Genomic DNA, 24,631 nt, shown 5'->3' with positions numbered 1-24,631 from the left:
GCTGGCTACACACAGTAGCCCATGGGAACCCACTGCCACAGGGGCTGCAGCCTACGCTGTCGCCAGCGACGGCGACTCATCGGCAGCCCAGCTCCAGGTTGAGCTGTTGTTCAGCATCTTAGCTGTGCAGGGCAGTGTCACTGGCCCTCATATGTGGGATCCGAACCGGGGCCCTCTAGCATCCCAAGTCAGTTCTTAACCATCACGCCACTCGGCCAGCCCTCTATGTATTTTGGATATTAACTCTTTGTCGGATACGTGATTTGCAAATATTTTCCCTCATTCCATAGGATTGTCCTTTTACTCTGCTTATTGTGTCCTTTGATGTACGGAAGTTTTTAGTTTTGATGTAGTCTAATTTATGTATTTTTACTTTCATTGCCTGTGCTTTTGGTTTCATATTTAAGAAATCATTGCCAAATCCAATATTATAAAACTCTTCTCTGTTTTCTTTAAGAGTTTTACAGTTTTAGGACTTATGTTTAGGTCTTTGATTCATTTTGAGTTAAATTTTGTACACGGTGTAAGCTAATGGTATTTGTCTGCTAGGGCTGTCATAAGAGTACCACAGACTGCATGACTTTAACAGTTGGAACTTATTTTCTCACAGTTTTGCAGGCTGGAAGTCCAGGGTCAAGGTATTGTCATGGTTGGTGACCTTTCCTTGACTTGGATATGACTCCTCCTCTCTATATCCGTACATGGCCTTCCCTCTGTGCTTGTACACTCCTGGCGTCTCTCTCTTTTTGTAAGGACATCAGTTCTGTTAGGTTGGGGCTCCACGCTTATGATCTCATTTAACATGATCTTAATGGCCCTATCTCCAAATACAGTTACAGTAGGTCTTCAACATAGGAATTTGAGGGGATAGATATAATTCAATTTATAACCAGGTCATCTTCATTCTTTTGCATGTGGCTATCCAGCTAAGGGAAAACTTAAAAATTGTGTTCATTTCTCATGAGGATCTGTTATTACTTTGTGCAGTTAATCATGTGTCTTAATTATTGTTAGCATTGGCCACATGTGGGAAAAGTATTGTGCACATGTACATACACTCATGTACGTATAAACACATAAAGTGATTTGCCCAAAAATGTAGTAGTAGGCTAGAATTTATCATCTATAATGATGCTAGGAAATGATGTTGTATTTGTACTTCATTTAGAAACTAGTCTGCATTTTTCATGTGACTGTACGTCCTTATAGATTAATGAAAACAATACTTTAAAAAATTGTGTTCTCATGTAATTCTTCACCTTAATTCACAGAAGCCATGAAATACATTTTATATTATGTTTCCTGAGATATAATTGTGTAAAATTGACTAACCTGTTTGCCCAAACTTAGGAATTTGTTGAGGCAATTATTTTTCAATTTTAATTTATAACTGCATTTTCTTTTCATAATATATAGATGTGAAAATCACCATGAAAAACTTAGTGTATTTTGCTGGACTTGTAAGAAGTGTATCTGCCATCAGTGTGCACTTTGGGGAGGAATGGTGAGCAGAACAAATTCCGACTTGTTTGATTTATATGGAAAATATTATTTTACTCTGTTTATAGAATGAAAATTAAATGATTTTACTTTATAGCATAAGGTATTGTTCCTTCTGTTATTCCCAAAAAACAACTTTTGTGGGAGATTTTGGTGTAGGATGGTGACCCCTTATGTAAACATTTTCTTTTAAATGATAGCCTATAAAATGTATATTCATTTGCAAATCTCTTGTTGTATAATAGAGGTCTTCTTTTTTATTAAAGGTCAGCTGATCTGATGGCCTGGCAGCAATTTCTAATTTTGATTTATTTAAAATGGAACAACAACTTTGGGTGTTTGTGAAAAATATGAATGCAAACATCTAGATCTTATGATTTGTTTATTTTTTCCAATCTAATTAAAAAGTAGTTTTTTAAGGTAACCAACTTTATCAAGTCTAAAACATTCTAGTTGGTTTTCCTAGAAATAGCTTTTTATTCTACATTTGTGTTCTAGCATTTAATTCATATTAAATTATATACTTACAGTAATAAGTACAATTAGCATAAATAGGTTTGAGAATAAACATAGTAGATTCTTGGTGGAAACAGTTGGTCATAGTGGGAGCAGAAGTGGGTAGACAGACATCTAGAGATCTAGAGGTGCTTGTTTGTAAAGAGTTGATCTCTTTGGGCATCAGTTAGCATGTTTTAGAGAGAATGGCAGGCGAGTTGTTTGAGTAGAGCTCAATTCAGAGAGCATTCTGTTGGAATTTGAAGACCAATGTGCTGACTAGAAAAAATTCAGTTCCCATAGTTTAGTACTTAGACAGTTTTTGTAAGAAGCATTGTAAACATTCTTTACATACTTTAAGTGGACATTAAAAAATCCACATCTTTTTTCTCTTAAAGACCACAGCTGGCTGTTTTGGTTGAATAAGACAATTCTAATAAGAACTTATCTGTTATAGGAAATTTCTTATAATAGAAATTTAAATTCTATTTACCAATCCAGAGAGTTGTAAATTACAGTACTAAAATGGAAAAAAAAAATGGTTTTAGGTTGTTAGCTCCAAAAAATTGTTCTTTGAATACAACTGGATTTGTGAGGCTTATTTGTAAGGCCTTCTGTCTCCACAGTAATTCTTTGTGGCACAAGAGGAATGGATTCATTGCTTTTGCTAATAGTGTACCATGAATCCTTTCCTTAAGCATCTTTGTAATTTATTTGTGCTATAGACTAGTGGTTCAGTGATTAACAAGACAGATATCAAACAACTAGTTCTGTATTTAGTTGTTGTGATAGATATTAGGAATAAGTATACGGTGCTGATAAGAGTGGATAACTATAGGACCTGACCCTGTAAGCCTGCACTAAGCTCCATGGAATGTGTAGGAGTTAAGACAAAACAGTTGGAGTAGGGAGGATGAAGGAGAATTATTTTTTAGTAAGTAGGAGTTACCTTTGGAAAGGCCTGGTGGGAAGACGTTGGAGGACATGGAAGAAGGCTAGTGCTGACCAAGGGAAGAGTGGCAATTAAGGTGGTGTTAGATCCTCTGGGCCATGGTTCAGGATTTGGGTACTTTCTAATGAGTGAAGATTTCTAGGTAAGTGTAAATACACATTTTGCTAAAGACCTTTATCCACAATTGAAGGATTTCCTACTTGGGCCAAGTGATTTTAAGCAAATTCTGACTTGTTTTAACAAAGTAAAGGCAACCAAAAAGACAAAATTCATTTGAAAATATTTATCAGTTTGTAAGTACACATAGAGTGCCAGTAAAGGAATGTAAATGCCGATGAGATATGTGAAAATGATCTAAAGCTACTCTTATTAATTTAAATAGCACGGTGGACATACCTTTAAGCCTTTGGCAGAAATTTATGAGCAGCATGTTACTAAAGTGAATGAAGAGGTAGCCAAACTTCGTCGACGTCTCATGGAACTGATAAGCTTAGTTCAAGAAGTGGTAAGACAATAACTAAAAGTCTATATACTATATAACATATCTTTATCACATAGATCAATTAGATGTTGAAGTCAAGATTTGAAAATTCCAGGATATGTTTATAGTCAGTCTCTCCAACTTCAGACTAGCTGAGGAATTTGGATCCAAACCCATGGTCTGTTCTGCAGTTGGAGCCAGCGAATTGCCTCTTTTTATATGGAAAGAGAATCGATTAATGAATTAAATAAGCCTGTTTGTTATAAAGTAAACGTTGACTTTGACAAAATCATTAAGTCATTCATCCTTTGGATTCCCCAACTTTTGGGAGTTCCTGTTACCAAGGAATGAATTATTTCTGATGTCCTAAATTGGAACCCTGCAGAATTGAAAATAATATTTAACACTACTCTTCAGCTACTGTATGGGTCAAACAGCTTTGGTGAGCTGTTTACCATTCATACTATTATTTCTATGTGAAAATGCAATAAACTTCAGACATTTCAGTACTAAATACACTATTGGAATATTTTTTTTTTAAGTTGCCAGAATGGCAGTTTTTATTACAGAGGTTTATGGGCCTTTCTTAAGATGTTTTTATTTTACCCCTTCAGAAATCAAGATCAAGATAATCATTTACAACATTCTTTATATAGAAAGTAGTGTTTTTGAGTTGCACTTATACTCTCTACAAAATCATTTTGGAATGTAAACAAGGGGGATGGTTTGTATTTGGTCTTCAATCTCACTGCCTTTTTTTCTATTTTCTCTTAGCAATATTATAATTTGGTCATTAAAGAGAGTGTACTAGGTTGAGATTATGACTGCTTGTATTTATGATAATTGGTATAGGAAAGGTTGCATTTTATATTCTGAAGTATGCTGTTACAAAATCTATCTATCTATCTATATATATATATATATACTCCACAGTCTTTGAAAAACCCATTTTTTTTCTTTCTATGCTTAGTTCTGAAAAAAATGAAAAACTTTGTAAACTAGCATAGATATGGCTTTTTAAAATTTTTTATTTGTTTTAGATTGCACAATGTGAACTGGATTTGGTATAGTTTTTTGTTTTTGAACAGTGGTTTCCTGTCAGAGATGTGATTGGGCTTTGAGTATGTGTTCTATACATGTTACCTAACCCAATTTTTTGTGATTGCATATCTTTGTGTTTATTGTTTATTAATTGTTTATCTACTTATTGCTTATCTATTTATTGTTTACTTTTAAGAATCTTTTTCCTGATTCAGTTCATTGTGCAGTTTTGTAAAGCATTGAGTTTCCTATGATATATGAACAGCTAAAAAGTATTATTGGCTTACAGTGTTTAAGATGAAGTCAGTTGACTAAGAATAATTACAATGATTAATGTCTGTTTGCTTCTGTTTTAAAAATTCTTCAATTTATTTTTATCTGTTTATCTACTAGGAAAGAAATGTAGAAGCTGTAAGAAATGCAAAAGATGAGCGTGTTCGGGAAATTCGGAACGCAGTGGAGATGATGATTGCACGGTTAGACACACAGCTGAAGAATAAGCTTATAACACTGATGGGTGAGTGTTTTTCTATGCTGCTGGGGTACATGGTGCTTTGCGCCTTCTTGAGTTCAATCTTGGAAGACTAAAGGTTGGTGAGTTGTTTAGGATAGGAAAAGATTGGTTTGAGAAATAAAAGTTCCACCTATTAAATGTCCCTCTGTATCAAATTACATTACTCCAAATTGATGTAACTTTTGCTAACATCATGGGATATGCTTACAGCTCTTCGGACTTGATGATGTAAAAAGAAAATTGTTTGGTTAGGCAAGCATGCCTATCTTTTTGCCTTTTTGTTTTTTATCATGTACAGTAGTTTCTTTTCTGTAATAATTCTGTAATTATAATTCCTTTATCCCTCTGTTTCCAGGTTCTTGAGACTATTCCTCTTTGGGCCTTCTTTATTACAGGTTCTTCTTATGTTCAAAGAACATACCTTTGCTGATATTAAATATAAATATCTGGCTTACCTTCTTATTTTTAAGCCACAGGTAAATTTGGGGAAGGAATTTTTTCAGAATAGTTGATTGAGTAAAAAATTTACTTTTCTAGGTCTCCATATTCCTTTTGAAAGAAGAAATAACATTAATTTATTTACAAAATATATTGTCATTGTGTATTTCTTAGAGGAATCTAATAGATCTAAATTGCATTTTGTCTAAAACAGTAGTTAGGGTTGTTTCTGAAATCCTTTGTCAAAGGCTACTGTAGTATTATATTCAACCTCATAAAGCTCTGGGACAATTTTTTAAATGAAGTTTTGCTTGCTTAAAATTGCTTCCTTGTTACTGAATATGTTCAGTGAAAGCTGCTTTCCTTCTTAAACCAATAATGAGCCTGAGAATTGATGTTTTACTATTTTTAAATAGGTCAGAAGACTTCCCTAACACAAGAAACAGAGCTTTTGGAATCCTTACTTCAGGAGGTAGAGCACCAGGTAATGAAATATTAAACATAATGAAGTCTTTATCCATTTTTGTCCATATGTTTCTTTAATTTTTTTTTTTTTTTAAGTAGAGATTATATAAGATCAGAAGATCTGGGGATCTGTGTGCTGTTCTGGGGATTTTTATGAAACAGGAATCAGCTGATTCTTCTCAAGTTTTTTCCATTGTGTTTGGTAATTAGATAAAATTAATCAGATTCCGTTTTATAAAAATGGAATTATTTTTACTGGGAATAGCGCAAATGAATCTGTAAATCTATAAAAGATTAAAACCTTCTGATATTGTGACTTAAGTGGTACCTTTGGGATAGAATATTATTGTCAATTATGTACACACAGTGATTCTTAATGTTAAAATTAACATTTTTATTAATGAAATTTTAGTGTATGTGCTGCCGAAGCGAGCACATTATTAATGACATTTTAATTAAGAATCAGATAGACAGTAGTCATTGTTTTAGATGTTTGGAACACAACAATGGACAAAATGGGAAAAATCTGTCCCCATAGAGTTTGTATTTTAGATTGGGAGGAGGTGGGTGTGAAGTACATAATGAATGAATAAATACAATGTATAGTGTCACATAAATATTTGATATATTCATCCGCCTTGAATTTGGGGTTCGGAATTCTTGAGGTTCTCTCTATGCCTGATGCATAGCTGTCTCTTGAGGTTGCTCTTTATTATCATTCTGGAGATTCCCTTCACTTCTTTCTTGGGTTGAATCCCGTGTTTCCTGATTCCCATGGCTTCCACTCTCTTGGTTTGCTCATTTGTTTTGGTATTATATTTCCTCTTGTCGCTTTTCTAGAAGAGTAATCAGAGTAAATTTTCAGGACTGTATGTCTGAAAATATTCAGTCTTTACACTTGATTGACAGTTTGGCTGGTGGATTCAGTACATAAATATTCATTGAAATACTCTTGTTTACCTCTTCAAGACTCCCACTCATAATTGTGCGTGTTGTTCCTCTGGTCCAGAGACTTTATTTTATCTTCTCAAGAGAATAAGCCAGCAGCCTTCTGCTAGAGAGATGTGACAAATTCATACCAGCTGTGGTGACGCAGGGGCAGGGGTATGAGGATCTGTGTGGTGGTGGTGTTTTTTTTAACAGCTTCTTTGAGGAATAATCGACATAAGGTAAACTGTGTGTATTTAAAAGGTATAATTTGATAAGTTTTGACAAATGTATAGACCCGTGAAGCCATCACCATAGTCAAGATAGTGAACATTATCCATTATCCCCCCAAATTTCTTTGTGCTTCTTTGTAAGCTCTCCTTCTGCTTCTACCCATGCTTCCCCCGCCAGGCAACCCCCTATCTGCTTTCTGTCATTCTAGATTAGTTTGCATTTTCTAGAGTTTTATATGATTGAAATCATACATATTGTGTACTCATTTTATGTCTGACTTCTTTCACTGAGCAAAATTATTTTGTGATTCATTCATATATCAATAGTTATTCCCTTTTAAATTGCTGAGCAGTATTCCATCGTATGTATATGCCACAGTTTGTTTTCCCATTCAACTCTTTATGGTCATTTGGGTTGCTTCCTGTTTTTGGCTTTTACAAATAAAGCTGCAGTCGCCATTCATGTATAAACCTATACATATACTTCCTTTTCTTTTGGGTTCACCAAAGATGGAATGGCTAGGTGAAATGGTAGATACATGATTAACTTTTTAGTAACTACCAACTGCTTTCTGAAGTGATTGTATACCATTTTATATTTCCTTTGGTAGTCTGTGAATAGAGTACCAGTTTCTCCACATCCTTGCCAACACATGATATAGTCAATCTTGAATTTTATCTATTCTCATAGGGCTGTAAGTAGTATTTTATTATGGCCTTGATTTGCATTTGTCTTATAACTAATGATTTTAAGCATTCTTTCTTGAACTTATTTGTCATCTATGTATCTTCTTTGTTGAGGTGTCTGTTCACATTTGTTGCCATTGATAAAGATGATAAATTGTACTATATTCATGCAGTGATATTCTTTTAAATTGTCAAAATGAGTAGATTATGAATAGCTATACAGTTAAATCTTAGAAACAATGTTGGTTGAAGAATATAGGCTACATGGTAATATAGCCTGATAGTATTTATGTAAAGCCTGAAAACGTTCAGAACATTGTTGATGGATTTGTATAGACCCATAGTACCTGTACAAACACATGTACTTATAGTGATGATAACCTTCAGTTGAAGAGTGTGTTACCTTTGGAGGAAATGGGATTCAGGAAGGATACAGTATGCATTCAATAAATATTTGAATAAGAGCTATAAGTATTAAGTAACTGTCATTGAAAAGATAGAAAACCCAGTTGTAGTTGTTTTATGAAAATCATCTATATGCCATTTGATAATGTATTAGTTTTGGTATGGCTGCCATAACAAAATACCACAGACTAGGAGGTTTAAACAAGAAAAATTTGTTTTCTTGTTCTGGAGGCTGGAAGTCCAGGATCAAGGTGTTGGCACGTTGGTTTCCCCTGAGGTCTTTTTGGCTTGCAAATGGCTGCCTTCTCTTTGTGTCCTCTGAAGACTTGTTACAAAGCTTTCTCATACAGCTTTATGATTGTTATAACAAACCCAGCAAAGCAAGTGTAGATATTATTCCAGTTTTGCATACACAAACAGACTCTCAGAGTCATGATTAGTTTGTGCAGAACTAGGACTTCAGACTGGTTGTCTTGAATACAGAATTAGTAGTCTTAACTACCATGCATATCTTATTAAAGTTGGATTTCTCACTTTTTACCTTTGGTATAACTTAAAATAGTGTTTCCCAAATCAGTACAAGTTAAAACTTCTTTTTTTCAACTATAGTTGACAGTATTATGTATGGTTAAAACTTTTTGTGTGTGTTACATCTTGACGTTTCTGTGGTCCCTGAATGTAACTTGAGAAATCCTTGTTTGAAGGCTATCAACCTATAGGGACTTGGTTATTAATATACATAATGGCTTCACTGTAGCAGTCTAAAATATGTTTTTAGTTGTTTAAAATTGGATTTGCCCTAATGTATGAAGAGTGAAAAAGCATTAAAATCAAATATACTTGATGACTTAACTGTTAAAAAGGAAATAAATAAACCTAGATTCTTTGCAGGTTTCTAATTCTCAAATCCACTTTGAAAATCATTCTATTTTTCTTTATCTCAGATTTTTTAGTTTATAACCAGAATAATTTTTATTATCCTTCTTTATTAAGGATTTTGAGGTGCCAATGAACAGTAATTTTGTTTCCTCACGCAGTTGCGGTCTTGTAGTAAGAGTGAGTTGATATCTAAGAGTTCAGAGATCCTCATGATGTTTCAGCAAGTTCATCGAAAGCCCATGGCATCCTTTGTTACTACTCCTGTTCCACCAGATTTTACCAGGTATGACAGTTTTTTAACTTCATTTTCATATGAGGTTTATTTGCCAATGCATATACTTGTTTTAAAAGAATGTTGTTTTGTTAACTTCATCTTTTTTTTTAAGATTTTTATTGGGGAATTGGGGGATGGGAACAGTGCTGGGGAATTGGGGAAGGGGAACAGGCAAGTTGCTGTCCTTTTGTTCTTTAGTCTAGTTGTGGAGGACATTGCTTCATTGGCCCAAGTTGGCACCATCATTGCGCTCTTCCCGGGCGAGGCAGATCAGTCGCCGGCTTCTGGATGGCCACTCACGGCGGCTGCTGGCCGCTCACGCTGGCTGCTGGCTACATACGGTAGCCCATGGCAACCCACTGCCACAGGGACTGCAGCCCACGCCGTCGCCAGCGACTCACGGCAGCCCAGGTCCAGGTTGAGCTGTTGTTCAGCATCTTAGCTGTGGAGGGCAGTGTCACTGGCCCTCATATGTGGGATCCGAACCGGGGCCCTCTGGAGTCCCAAGCCAGCTCTTCACCATCGCGCCACTCGGCCGGCCCAGCTTCATCTTTTTTTAAGCTGCTGTTTATAATGAGGTGGTGTAGTGAACTTTATGTATGTAAATCTGGTTTAAAAAAATTCTGGTGGATTTAACTACACTTCTGAGTGTCAAGAGAAGAGGAGAGTAAATTAGGAATTGGTTTCTTCCTGGAGCTTCATCTTCCATACAGTAGAGAAAAATATTGATCCCATTTTATTTCATCATTGTCCGTTCATTCTTTATTTTCTTTAGCTGAGATATAATTCACATGTAAGTTTCAGGTTTATAACATAATGATACAATATTTGTGTATATTGTGAAATGATTAAATAAGTCTAGTTAACATTCATTACCATACATAGTTAAAAATTTTTTGTGTGCGTGATGAGAACTTTTAAGGTCTCTTTTAGCAACTTTCAGATATGCAATACCGTATTATTAACTATAGTCACTATGCTGTACATTACATTCCCAGGACTTATTTATTTTATTACTGGAAGTTTGTACCTTTTGACCCCTTTTTAGATTCCTGATATAAGTGAGATCATACAGTGTTTGTCTTTCTGTCTAACTTATTTCACTTAGCATAATGCTCTCAAGATCCATCCATGTTGTCTAATGTTCATTCTTTTTTTTTACCTTTTGAGTTTACTTATATCTTGTTACATGGCAACTATAACTTATTTACACGTATGTTGTCAAAAGGAAAACTCAAACAGATGAAAATGCTAAAATATTTTGAAGGTAACATGATGTTATCTTCAGGTCCGAAAAGACAGTGGGAGGAAACGGTTTCATTCTATACATCTTTTTAGTTTTTATCTTGGGCAGTCTTAAAATTCTTCTGAACAGAATATTCTCTTAAGCATGTTTAGTCTACACTGTGGTGTTAAGAGTAGTGTTTCTTAACACTGGTTGTGTTTTACTCACTTGGGATTCTTTTGAAAATTACCAGTGCTGGCCCATACCCCAGATCATTTGAAATAAAGTCTCTGTGGGTGTATTAGTCTGTTTGGACTGCCATAACAAAATACCCCAGACTAGATTGCTTATACAACAGAAGTTTATTCTCTCACAGCTCTGGACGTAGGAAGTCCAATATCAAGGTGCTAGAAAATTTGCTTTCTGGTGAGGCCTCTCTTCTTGGCTTGTAGACAGCTGCCTCCTCACTGTGTCCTCACATGACCTTTTCTCTGCATGCACAGAAATCAATCTCTGGCGTTTTTTACTCTTTTAAAGACAAGTCATAGTGGTTAGGGTCCTACCTTTTATAACCTCATTTCACCTTAATTACCTCTCCAAATACTGTCACTTTTGGGGTTAGGGCTTCACCATATGAATTTAGGGGGACACAGTTCAGTTCATAACATTGGGTATAGCTAGGCATTTGTAGTTTTTTTTTTCTTTTTAACTCTGTTTAACTTACTCCTAAGATGAGAGATTTAACACTGTTTCGAGAAATACATTGGTATGATGAATTTTAGTCTATCTTATACTTTAGAGATGGCTTATGAAAGACTATCAGGTATGTCTAGCATGTTGAGGACTGTGGTACATTTAGGAAACAACGTTTGTTATAAAACATGTTTATGTGTTTATTAACTGCCTGTGCTTTTTTTCTCGAATGTGTGATGCCCTCTGTTGGCCATAGGATGTTGATTGTAATGGACTGTGTGGTGTCAGCCAGAATTTTTCAGCCGTGGCCTTGTTGACATTTTGAGTTGGATAATTCTTTGTAGGGTGGACGGAGCTTTCCTGTGTAGGCTGTAGCACCAGTAGCACCTCTCCCTTTACAGTTGTGACAAAAATGTATCCAGACATTTCCATATGTTCCCTGGGGGCAAAATTGCCCCTGGTTTAGAATCAGGGCGTAAGCCCTTGTTTCATATCACAGGTACGTTCCTGGGGATCATGAGCACCCACAGTCCTATAAACAGAAGGGCAGAGTTTTTCTGACAACCAAAACTCAGATAGTTCTCACTGACCAATAAGATAAGTCTCTGTTTCTTTCTGAATTAACAAACCAGATACAATATTCATATTTTATGAAAGCACTACTATCATTATGTAAATCTTGTTGAACTAAGGATGTTCAGTAATATTCCAAGGCTGCTTCTTTGATAATGTGGCCAGCCATTTCAGTTTTAAAGATAGACAGATAGATAGACAGATAGATAGATAGATTTTTTTTTAACCATTTCATCCCTAGTGGAATGAAACAGGATCTGACCAAATACCATATATAAGCATACGTGTTTATCAATTCAAAGTATGGTACATGGATCACCTATGTCAGAGCTGGAGTGTTGGTCCAAAATGTGAATTTCCAGGCCTATTCCCTGACAATCTTTGGGGGTGGTATCCAGAAAATGAATCTTGAACATCCTAAGTAATTCTGCACTAAAGTCTGGGACACACTGATCTAGATAAACTACTATCCTGATGCCACTTGGCAGCAGCTCATCAGGCAGGCAGCTCTGCCATTAAACTTTTTGAGTGTCAATTTCTGTCACATCCAGTGATGGTTTTGGTTTCTGTTCCCTTTCTAACTGCCCAAGGAGCTCAGAACCCCAACAATCCTTGCTTTCACTACCTTCTTTTTTGGTTGTACATGGAAGGGACTGAACTTGGGAGCATGGAGGTAGAAGGCACATCAATAAAGAAGAAAGCACCAAAAAATTTAAAAAATTTTAAATCTGATAATTGAGAAGCTTTCCTTGGGTAAAGATCACCTAGGATTCCCTCTCTCCAGTAATGCTTACTGTCTTACTGGGAATTTTACTTATAACTTAACTGTAATTTTTACGAGAAACTTAGTTCACGAGTTAGCAATATATAGGAAACAGGTAGGTGTTCATCTGTTGATGTATTGATCAGCAAAGAAAGAGGGCCAAATAAGAAAGGCCGGCATTTATTGACATTAAGTTACAGACCAAAGTTTAGATGCGCAAAGCAGTGGTGAGTGCTTCTAAGCTTGAGATCATGACTAGATTGTCATAACTTCCATCAGTGATTCCCCAATGGTCTGGGAATGAGGAATGTGAGTCTTCTAAGAAAAAATAACAGCTGCTTAGGGATATGGTAGGGGTGCTTGACAATTGAATAGTAGCTATACAGAGCAATCTGTGTAAAGCTGTGAGCTATTCAGCTATACATACTATAAAATAAAGACTAATGCATTTTTTAATCTATGTTGTATTTTCTTTCACTGGCAAACCACTAATTTCTTTAGGCACTATCACTGTGCGAAAATGCTATGGATGTATCTTATATCTTATTTTGGTAATGCAAATTTTCATGAATTGATCTTTAGAAGATACATTTGAAGATGTGATGAAATGGCTTGCCGTTTTTGGTAATTTTATAATTTTATATATTAAATGTATAACACTGTTAGACCACTATGTATGGTAGTGTCTTTATCATAACTGTTTTGCTGACTGTGACTTTAGGTATTCTAATGACAGTGCTACAGACTATTCACATGATCTAAGGGTTTTTAGCAGCAAAATGGACTATCACTATGCCTGTCCCCTGTGATTGTAGTTCAGTTCTGGAGAAGACTATATGAAAGTAAAGTTGCCTGAGATACTCTTGCCTTGAAGAAGCTGTTTATGAGCTCCCTGTGTGATTATTTATTCTTACCCTATAAAATTGTAAGGTTTGCTAGTAAATAGTCTCAAAGTCTTCAGGGTCTGTCAGTATTCCTCATCATTTGTCCTGAAGACGAAAGTTTGGGGATTTATTGTGATGTGTTTTGCTGTTTGTTTTGTTTTTTAAACCTGTTTATATTGGTTTCACATTTCAGGTTCCCAGTCTAAGCACCATTTTCTTCCTTGTCCTATTTCATGAGTACTTTTTAAATGTCTCTTAAACTTATTTTAACACTTAATTATATATTGCATTTTTTAAAAGAGCTGTTTTATAAAGTATTTGTTGAGTCCCTAATTTCATTGCAGACTTTTGATGGTTTTATGAATTTGTTTGATTTAATGTTATTTTTAATAAGGGTTTAAAAATATTCCTGAGGGACTTATTTTAGTTTAATCAAGTTTATAAGATATTACTGAGGGACTTTTTCAACTAAATGATTTTTTAACTAAATGAAAATTTAAACTTATATAAGCCAAATAATTTTCTTTTGCCTTTGCTTCTTTTTAGTGAATTAGTACCATCTTATGATTCAGCTACTTTTGTTTTAGAGAATTTCAGGTAAGAGTTTTTGACAATTCTGGATTTTTGTATGTGCATAAGAGCCAGGAAGGTGTTATTCATGGGTAGAATATAGACCTAACGAACCCTGTGACAACTCAGCGTAGTCTTAGAAGAAACAAATTTCCTATTAGAGACAGAGATGTCATTTGTTTGGATTGTAGTATTTCTTCAGGACAGATTGCTTTTCTAGTATAGAAAAGGGAACCATTTTAAGAAGAAGAGGGTCCACTTAGCCTTTGCCAAGATGGGGCAAATTGGTAATGGTGATCAAAGAACATGCTACCCATCATCTGAAATAAGAGTGATGGGAAGAAGTCCATTTTGGGTCCAATTTATCTCAGCTCAAAGTGAGGAATTGCAGATAAGATGCTATTATTGTAAGACATTTGTAAGTTTTGTAACTCGAGTGTTAATTTTTTTTTTTTTAGCCATTATTGCTTTTTCTCTAAAATTAAAAGCAAAGATCTTAAAACAAAAAAGTCCTAAAAGACTTGTCTTCAAGGGCAGCATAGAAGTGGAGAACTAAGAATATAAGGTTTTGCCTTGGGGAGAAAAACTCCAGAAGGTGATAACCATCAAAATAAGGCCAAACTGAGAATTTGTACCACTCCCCATTTAATTTGTTTTTGCTTATGTGATTAGTTTATGGCTAAATATATACTTTCTGATGATTTCCTCACATGTTAAAATTTAGCACGTGTTCTTTTTCTATTTAAAAAAAGGATAATTATACTACAGAGATGTGAGGAAAGAAACACATTCTTTTTTTTTTTTTTAATGGTAAAAGATTGTTTGTTGAAGGGGTAATTAAACTCAGGACACTTAGTTATATACTTCTTTTCCCAAATATCAGTTTTGAGGTTTTTCTTTAACTTGAAACTGAAAAGATAGTGCTGAATATTTCAGTATTATTAAATTTTCTTTAATTTCAGAATGTAAGTATATACAAATTTATACAGTGTAATTTTGACACTGTAATTTGTTCAGTCACCTTCTATTTCCTGTCCAGAATTTCAAATAAGTACCATAAATAAAGTGGTGGGTTTTGGTTTTGCTTGTGCTATTTCACAACGGTTTTGATCTTGGGATTTGGTTGGTTTTCTATTACTTCAGCACTTTGCGCCAGAGAGCAGATCCTGTGTACAGTCCACCTCTTCAAGTTTCAGGACTTTGTTGGAGGTTAAAAGTTTACCCAGTAAGTTTTTCATATTTCTAATAAAATTTTAAACCAAGATCTTTTTTTCAAGATTTTGTCGCACACTGGTTCACTTTTTTAGTGGAGTAAGGAATTAAAGTAATGACAATTTTTATGTTACTTTATAGGGTCTGTTACTAAATCTATGAAAAAATGAGTTAAAAATGAACAGTATGAACCCTGACATATTGCTGAAACTTATTTCTTGTTTGTAGAAAGATACTTACCTTTAGAAGAAATGTGTAAAATTCTTACTTTAAAAATATTTTTTGAAAAATATTTTTTAAAGTTAAAATAAAATAGACACAGAAAGCCATGAGAAACACATGTATGTTGACTGCATATTCACGGCACATGTTCCTTTGACCTGCATATTTTCTGTGAATTTGGCAGTTGGATCCCATGGCATTATGAGATGCATACTTAATTCCTATGGCAAGAGTATAAGCAGTAGTGTATTCTTTTATCACGTCATGTCTAGTCACATCTCTTTTTAATGATATTGGCAGCTATTGATGCTCATTTGCTTACATCTGTTAATTTATTGGGAGTTGCAAAACAGTGATATTATTTTATTGTTTCTTTTTCATTTATTAGTTGTAATACTTTTAATAAAGAGATGCTTTCCTTTATTATTTGGTTCCTCAATAGTACAGTTCATATAGAAGAGGCAGGATTCTTTCTTGTTATTTGCCAGTTTTCTGTATTCTCTGAAAGTGATTAATTAGGTTTTTAATAAAATATCATTATGAACTCATATTTAATCTCTTCAAGTTAGCTTTTGTGTCACTGGTTTCACCCTAACATTGCTTAGTAGTAACCCTAGTAGTTAGCTTTCTTGTTCTCTTTCATGGCATGATTGTCTGTGCTCATCTTGTACATTTTTTTACTATTTTCCTGGAATTGGCCATTTTATCCAAAGAACCTTGATTCCTTTTAGTGGGAAAATTGTATTTCAAGACCTAACTGGACACTAGGGATGCTCGTTTCCATCAGGTTGGTCACTGTTTCTAGGCCTCCTTAGTGAACAGAGCTAGGAAATACATAGGTAAATGTATGGGATGTTTTGGGGTGGGAGGTGGGGGGTTCTGTATTTATTTAAAAATTTATTTAACAGACTTTATTTTTAAGAGCAGTTTTAGGTTAACAGCAAAAAAATTGAGCGGGAAAAACAGTTCCATACTTCCCCCCATTCCCTCCTTCTCCCCGCCGCCCCAACCCTCACACACCTAGCCTTCCTCACTATCAGCATAGCCTCACTAGAGTGGTGTGTGGTATATTTGTTGCAGTTGATGAATTACATTGACATGTTGTCACCCAAAGCCCTAGTTTACATTAGAGTTCATTCTTGATGTACGTTTTTTTGTTTATTTGTTTTTAGGCCAAAGACCATACTTTGAGAAAAACTGTAGGAGTGTGGATAGAATTGAAGTGGATTAACTCCAGGGATCTCAGTGGAGAAAAAATATTTATGAACACTTTAAAATTGCTATATAATTGTAGAATAGGTTTTTTTGACACATGTATGTGTTTTTTTTAAATAGATAAAATAACTCGTTAATGCTGACATTTACAATTCAAATTTAAGACTATAGAGATGTTTCTATAAACTTAATCTTTTTTTTTTAAATTGGGGTATTGGGGAAGAGGAACAGCCAAGTTGTTGTCCTTCAATCTTAGTTGTGGAGGGCGCAGCAAGCTCAGCTCCAAGTCCAGTTGCGCTGCTCAGCTCAAGGTGCTGTGTTCAACTAGTTGCGGGTGGGCATAGCCACCATCCCATGCGGGAGTCAAACCAGCAGCCTTGTTAAGATCGCATACTCTATCCACTGAGCCATCCGGGCAGCAGCTCGCTCAAGGTGCCAAGTTCAGTCTCAGTTGTGGGTGGGCGTAGCCACCATTTCATGTGGGAGTCGAACCGGCAGGCTTGTTGTTAAGAATATGTGCTCTATCCCCTGAGCCACCTGGATGGCAGCTCAGCTCAAGGTGCCGAGTTCAGTCTTTAGTTGTGGGCGGGTGTAGCCCATCATCTTGAACCAGACAGCCTTGTTAGGAGCACTTGCTGAGCCATCCTGCCACCTGTTGGCAGCTCAGTTCAGGCGCAGCTCACTAGCCCATGTGGGAATTCAACCGGAGACCCTGTTGCTCAGAGCTCGCACTCTTGAGCAAGCTCTTAACCAACTGAGCCACTCGGCTGGACGCTAAATTTCATCTCTTTATACTGCACTTGTATCTCCTTTCTTCCATTCTAGGACTCATACTTTTTGAAGTCATAGGAAATGAGAGAATTAGGATATCTCCTAATCAGTCACTCATTTGCTTGATTTCACCTTACAAACACAGGCGTCTTAGAATAGGAACTCTAATTCTACCATCAATTGGATCACTTAGAACTGTTTTAAAATATTTTTGCATGTGCTTGCCTCATTCCCCTCCTCTGCCATGTCTAGTTCGGCTGTCCAAAGCTTGTTTTCTAGTAGATTCTATTGGAAGAACCAATGGAAACAACGTTCCCTGAGTTTTTGTGTGCTGAAAACAGTTTGTGTCCTTTGTAAAGCCAGTATTACTGGATATACAGTTATTGGCTCATGTTTTTTATTCATTGGGTATCTTAAAAATTCAATTCCTCTTTCTTTAGGTAAAGTCTGATGATAAACTAATCTTTAAAAGGCATTTACTAAATGCCCAAATAATCTTATTTTTAAGTTCAATAATTTACTGTATGGTTTGTTTGTTAGGACTTATACTTAGGTCTTAGATCCATTTTCAGTTAATTTGTGTATGGCATAGGGATCCAACTTGACTCTTTGGCATGTGGGTATCCACTGGGATGTGGCCGTCAAAAATATGGTGCCTTGCTTATTGAGCGACTCCGTGGCTCTGATCCCCTCCTCCACTTTTATGTGGACCTTATGTGGACCGTCTCCTTCCTTTGCCTCTCTTGTTTCTGTGTTGTTTTTCTTTATTTCACTCCTCGCTGTTTCTTTGCAATCTCTGGACTTGTTCTGAAAGGCCCTGTATATTTGTTTTCAAGAGCTCAGGGTGACTAGAGTGCATTTAGTTTTTAGATTTTTTAATATTAGGCCCCCTTGTACTTAGTTGGTCTTGTATTGAGCAGCTCTTTATAGTTAAAGCTGTTGTACTTGGCTCACCATGCTTTTCAGTAACTAACTCTTGGCCATTTTGTGGTTTCCCTATTTTCTGGTTCATTAGATGTCCCATTGCTTCCCTCTTCTTTCTCCCATACGGTGTTGATATCATGCAGGTCTTTGTGGTAGTAATTGGTATGTAATACCTGTTCGTATTTTGGGGCTTGTGGAAATAACTTGTGTTATAGTTTTGTTGTAAATGTTGTTTGTGACCTTTTGTTTTTGCTGTCCAGTTATTTTTTGTTTTATGGTTGGATTTGGAGAGTTGCAAAAACTGTGCTGCTGTTGTAATGATCTTTCCAGAATCCTCTGCTACTGAAAAATGTTGAAGCCAGTATTTTGTTAGGCATATAGCTGGCATGTAAATAACAGTAGTAAAAAATTTTGTTCCTTAAAGTGATGATAAACATTAAGTGAAAAAATTTTCTATTATTAGCTAATAAAGAACAGAGATAGAAAATGTTCATTCCCTTTGATTGATTGACTTATTAATTAATTAATTATACTCCAGGGAAATTGTTCTAAGAGCATATTCAAAAGAAAAAAATTCCAGCCATTTGAACAAGGATGTTGATTAATTTTTTAGCAATCAAAGTGATTTATGATACCATTTATATTGAATAAAATTCACTAATTTTGGCAAGTCTTAAGAAATATATACAGTCATACAATCATTAAGACAGTCATGATTTTTATCACCCTCCAAAGTTATCTAATTCTCCTTGTCAGCTAATCCCATCTTTTTCTTTCTTCATGGCCCCTCTACAACCACAGATCTGCTTTGGTCACTGTAACTTTACTTTTCCAAAATTTCATATAATGGGATCATATACAATTTATAATCTTTCGTGTCTGACTTCTTTCACTTAACTAATGATTCATTTATTAATATTTATTGAGTGATACCCTGAGAGGTGCCTTCTGGAGCAAAGTAGCCTGGAAATGAAGGGTTTACTAAGTACTTGTACTCTATATAGTCCCAATAGACACGAATGAATAATAGAATCCCTGCCCTCAGCCCTCACTATCCGGTTGGGTAAACAGGTATTTATACATGTAGTTATAACAAGTGTAATCCTTAAAAAAGTAGACATGTGAGGAAAGTACTGGAGAAATAAGAGTGGAATAATTATCTTTGTAAAAATCTCTGTAATGGAAATTTAAACAACTTCTCAGCCTCCAAACAGAATCTTATATGGAATCATAACATATAAAACATAGAAATGATAATTACTTTCAACATTAAGCATTACCTTTTTTTATTTTGCTCTTTTTTGATAGTAAATATCTTATTTTTTTGTCTTATTCCTAGTGAAATTTAGATTTTTTAAAAATCTTTTTCTTTGGGGTTTTCATTTTTCTTGGAGGCTGATTTTAAGAGTTCTGTGTATGTTAAAACTCTTAAATCTTTTCGTAGTTATTGATAGTTTTCTAAGTTTGTGTGCCTTAATATTTTCATGTTTTTTGGTTTTTTTGAGGATTTTAATGAATTTATTTGAGCCAAACTGATGATGTATGCTGGAGAGCAAGATCTCAAATGCTCCTTCATTTTATTTATTTATTTATTTATTTATTTATTTATTTTTAAGCTGAGCCATCCTGCCACCTGTTGGCAGCTCAGCGGCTGCTCAGCTTGGGCCGGGAATCGAACCGCTGTTGCTCAGAGCTCAAACTCTTGAAGCAAGCTCTTAACCAACTGAGCCACTCGGCCGGCCCCTCCTTCATTTTTTTTAATGTACCAAAGCTTTGAATTGTTATAGACTCAAATCTTATAGTTTTTAAAATTATTTCTCTTACTACTTCTAAGCTCAGAAGTACTTCCCAATCCCGTTATCAGATATTAGTTTGTATTTTGTTTGTTTGTTTCATTGTGGCTTAATTCTTTACATTTAAATTGACCTGGAACTTGTATTTGTATAACATCTTTTATTTTTTTCAGGATGGAAATGGAGTTGTTCGTGGTTATTACTTATCTGTGTTTCTGGAGCTCTCAGCTGGCTTGCCTGAAACTTCCAAGTAAGACATGCAGTTAAATGACAGACTTTAGTGTATGTTTATGTACATTCCTCTTAGCATTTTTTATTACCTGTTTTGTTAATTACTGTATTGTTATGTTTGTTAAGGTGTACACTAGAATGTAATCCCTGGAATAGTATGATGGCATAGACGGGCAGTTCTCAAATTGTATAGCCTCAGGACTCTATATTCTTAAAATCTATTGGGAACACCCAAGAGTTTTTCTTTATGGGGGTTTTATCTATTGATATTTTCTAAATTAGAAATTAAAACTGAGAAAATAATGTTTGTTTTATTAATTAACTTTAATAAACCTATTGCATGGTGACATTTTCTTTTTTAAGTATTTTCTTGAAAAATAACTTTTTCTAAAGCAAGCAAAATATTTGACAAAAAAACTTGTTTTGTGTTTTTGGAAATCTCTTACTGTATGGCTTAGAAAAAGGTGACTGATTCTTACATCTGGTTCTATATTTAATTTTGTGCAATAAGTGTTTTGGTTGAAGTATATGTATAAAATTTAGCCTCCCAGATTTTCAATATCATGTAGTTGGGGAAAGTTTATTTTTAATGAGATGTAATTCACATACCATAAAATTTGCCTTCTAAATAAGTATACAATTCAGTGGATTTTATTGTATTCACCGAGTACTACAACTATCACCAGTATCTAATTTCAAAACATTTTCATCTCCCAGAAAAAAACCCCATACCCATTTTCAGTCACTTCCCATTCCCCTTCACGCATTCTTGGTAACTGCTAATCTACTTTTTGTTAAGTATGAACATTTTATTTATTTTTAGTAAGTGTAATTGGCATAAAACAATAGTTTCAGGTGTACAACATAATGGTTCGATATTTGTATACACTGAGAAATCAGCAACAGTAAGTCTAGTTACTATCAGCCACCATTAAAAGTTAGAAAATTTTTTTTTCTTGTGAGGAAAAAGGGGGAACATTTTAAAAGCAGTTTTAGATAATCGTGACTCTTCTTTGATTCTGCACCAGAATTGAACAAGTGGTTGGTTGTTGGACGTAATTTGTAATGTGGAATCTGGAACCATATCAGTAAATTTTGTTTCTTACATTAAAATCTGTTGGTTTGGTATGAGATGTCTGCTTTCAGCTCTGATGGAGTAATGGAAGTAACCCTTTCTTGTGCAACAACCAAGAAAAAAGAAAAGTAACATTTTCTAGATACTAGACATGAGGCAAAAAATGAAAGCAATTCTGATAGGCAAGAAACAGACAGATGAGCCCTATGATTGCCCTAGTTTGCAGCCTTGAGAGAGAGTTTTCAGGTTATAACACAGGGAGGGGGAAGTAAGATAAAGTCTGGCAGACTCCCTGAGTTGAGAAGACAGTGCTGAGTGTCCAGGAAGACAAATACAGCTAGAATGTATGGGCAGAATATCAGGAGAGAGCTGCACAGGCAGAGAGCTCCAGAGATCTGTAGAGGGTTCCTTTCAGGTACTCCGCAGAGTACTCATCAGGGCTCATTTGTGAGGGAATTACCTGAGGTTGGGGAAAGAACCATTTGAAGATTAGAGGGAGTGGTGCCTGGTGGAGAAAGTTAGAATTTATGGGGCACTGGGTAGAGTACTCAGGAAATTTTTGCGTCCGTAGTGGGGAATAGTTAATTTCTAGACTGAACATTGCTCCGGACCTACCTAACAAATAAAAGCAAGACCTCAAAGGATCAAGTTGTTTCCAAATAACTGCATCCCAGAGCAAAGCTCATGAAAATTTGTAAGATCACAAAAATATCCAGCATCCCACAGAGTAAAATTTAAAATATCTGCTGTTCAAAGATTAATTGGTATGTAAAGAGGCAGAAAGACATAACCAATGAAAATAATCAATCAAAATTAAGCAAGAACTTTTTATGTGGGTTATATTTATTGATATTTTCTGAATTATAAATTAAAACAAAAATTTTTAAAAATTTATCAATTCACTTAAAATCATAATAAACCTATTGTATATTAACATAAATAACATTTTCACGAATAACTTTTTCTAAAGCAAAATAATATTCGAAGAGAAAACTTGTACTTTGTATTTTTGGAAATCTCTGAATGGCTTAAAAAAAGAAAAATAAAGTTTCTTGTGAGGCATATGAGAGGACATTTAGGTCAGTTATAACTATTTCATTTGTTCAAAAGTTAACTAGAGTTATAAAAGATATAAAAGACTCAAATTGGACTGGAAAATGAACTATATTTGAGATGAAAAATACACTGGATGGCATGAGCAACAGATTAGATATTGCAAAAGAAAAGATTAATGAACTTGAAGGTATAGCAGTAGAAACTGTCCAAAATGAAACAGAAAAACGAATTCCGAAAAAGAACAACTTGAAGCAGCTTAATGTAGAGATAATTGGAGTCCTCAAAGGAGGAGATGGGAAGAAAAAAATATAAAGAAATAATGGTGAAAACTTTCCAATCTTGATAAATACTTTAAACCCACAGACTCAGGAGTCTGAATGAACTATAAGCACATGAAACATGAAGGAGAAATAGCAAAGCACCTTATAATCAAATTGCTCAACACCAATGATAAACAGAAAATCTTAAACTGGCAGTGGGGGAAAAAGACATATAAAGATAAGGATGAAATCAGATATCTCACTGGAAACAATACCAGTGAAATAATAATAGACATCTTAAAAGGGCTGAAAGGAAAAACATAACCTAGAATTCTGTAGCCAGCAAAAATATTTTAAAAAAAATAAAGGCATTTTCAGACGTATTTTCAGACCGAGACTGTAAGAAATGTGAAAGCATATGCTTCACATGGGAGGGAAATAATACTAGTTGGACATCTGAATCTAGACGAAGAAATGAAGAACAGCAGAAATGGAAGTTCTATGGATACATACAAAATGTCTTCTAGTAAAATAACTTCAAATGATAATTGATTAAACAAAAATCATAATATTGTATTTTTGGGTTTATAACATATGTAAGGGTAAAATACATGACAACAAAAACATAAAGGCCGAAAGGGTAGAGCATGGAAACATAATTTTGTGATTCTGATACTGTGTGTGAAGTGGTGTAATAACAAAGCTAGACTGCGATGTTATATACTATTGTATTAGTTTCCTTTGCCTTCTGTAACAAATTACCACAGACTTGGCAGCTTAAAACAATAGAAATGATTTCCTTCATAGTTCTGGAGGCCAAAATTCGAAAACTATTGCTAGGCCAAAAATCAAGGGTTTAGTAGTGTCCTAGCTCCAGAGGCACTAGGGGAGAATCCGTTCCTTGCCTGTTACACTTCTGGTGGCTGCCAGTATTCCTGGCCTTGTGACCACATCACTCCTGTCTTTGCCTTCGGTCACATTGCCTTATCTTTTTCCATCTCTGTCAAATCTTCCTGTGCTTTCCTCTTACAGTAACACTTGTAATTATGAATACATTTAGGGTTTACACAGGTAATCCAGGATAGTCCATCTCAAAATCCTGAGTTTAATCACAGCTGTATACTCCCTTTTTTTTGCCTTAAAAGGTAACATTCACAGATGCCAGGGATTAAGATGTGGATATCTTGGGGGGGTGGGTTGGTGGGTGGCATTATTCAGCCTACCACAACTATGAACTATAAAGCCACTGCTAAAATGACAAAGACATATAGCTAATCAACTAAGGGGATAAAATGTAAACTTAATCTTAAAGAAGGCAGAAAAAGGTAACAAGTAATAAAGAACAGATGGGACAGACACAAAAATATGTTAATGTATTTAAATGGTCTAAACACCCCAATTAAAAGGCAAAGATTGTCAGATTGGGTAAAAAAGAGTGCAGAAATATAGTGCAGAAATGCACTACATATGTAAAGATATACTAGTACTAGCCAAAGCAAGTTGGAATTGCCATTTTAATATCAAAGTAGATTTCAAACCAAAGAATATTATCAGAGATGAAGTTTATTTCATAGTAATAACAGGATCAATTAATGAAAAGGACATACAACAATTCTAAACATTTACCTTATGTCTCTGATAATAGAACTTCAAAATACATGATGCAAAAACTAATAGAAGTACAAGATGAAATAGACAAAAGCTCTTCTTTCAATTGAATAACAAGTAGGTAAAAAATCATCAAGGATATATATAGTACTTTTTTTTTTAAAAGATTTTTATTGGGGAATTTGGGGGATGGGAACAGTGCTGGGGAATTGGGGGAAGGGGAACAGACAAGTTGCTGTCGTTTTGTTCTTCAGTCTAGTTGTGG

General features: G+C 34.9%; 1 protein-coding gene across 4 annotated transcripts in view; it reads left to right on the top strand.

Annotated features, from left to right (window-relative positions):
- The window catches only part of TRIM37 (tripartite motif containing 37), a 123,570-nt gene that overhangs the window by 9,673 nt on the left and 89,266 nt on the right, over positions 1 to 24,631 (top strand). For all 4 annotated transcript variants that reach the window (XM_019636709.1, XM_019636707.1, XM_019636708.1 and 1 more), the window contains exons 5-12: positions 1,417 to 1,504; positions 3,330 to 3,452; positions 4,863 to 4,986; positions 5,838 to 5,905; positions 9,176 to 9,300; positions 13,976 to 14,026; positions 15,143 to 15,224; positions 20,310 to 20,386. In XM_019636709.1, coding sequence (XP_019492254.1) covers positions 1,417 to 1,504; positions 3,330 to 3,452; positions 4,863 to 4,986; positions 5,838 to 5,905; positions 9,176 to 9,300; positions 13,976 to 14,026; positions 15,143 to 15,224; positions 20,310 to 20,386 — 738 coding nt within the window. The remainder of the gene's footprint in view (positions 1 to 1,416; positions 1,505 to 3,329; positions 3,453 to 4,862; positions 4,987 to 5,837; positions 5,906 to 9,175; positions 9,301 to 13,975; positions 14,027 to 15,142; positions 15,225 to 20,309; positions 20,387 to 24,631) is intronic.

The sequence above is a fragment of the Hipposideros armiger genome, unplaced genomic scaffold (assembly GCF_001890085.2).
Source record: "Hipposideros armiger isolate ML-2016 unplaced genomic scaffold, ASM189008v1 scaffold_29, whole genome shotgun sequence".
Taxonomy (NCBI): domain Eukaryota; kingdom Metazoa; phylum Chordata; class Mammalia; order Chiroptera; family Hipposideridae; genus Hipposideros; species Hipposideros armiger.
Note: the sequence above shows the minus strand (reverse complement) of the source record. Positions and strands in the feature narration are given on the sequence as shown.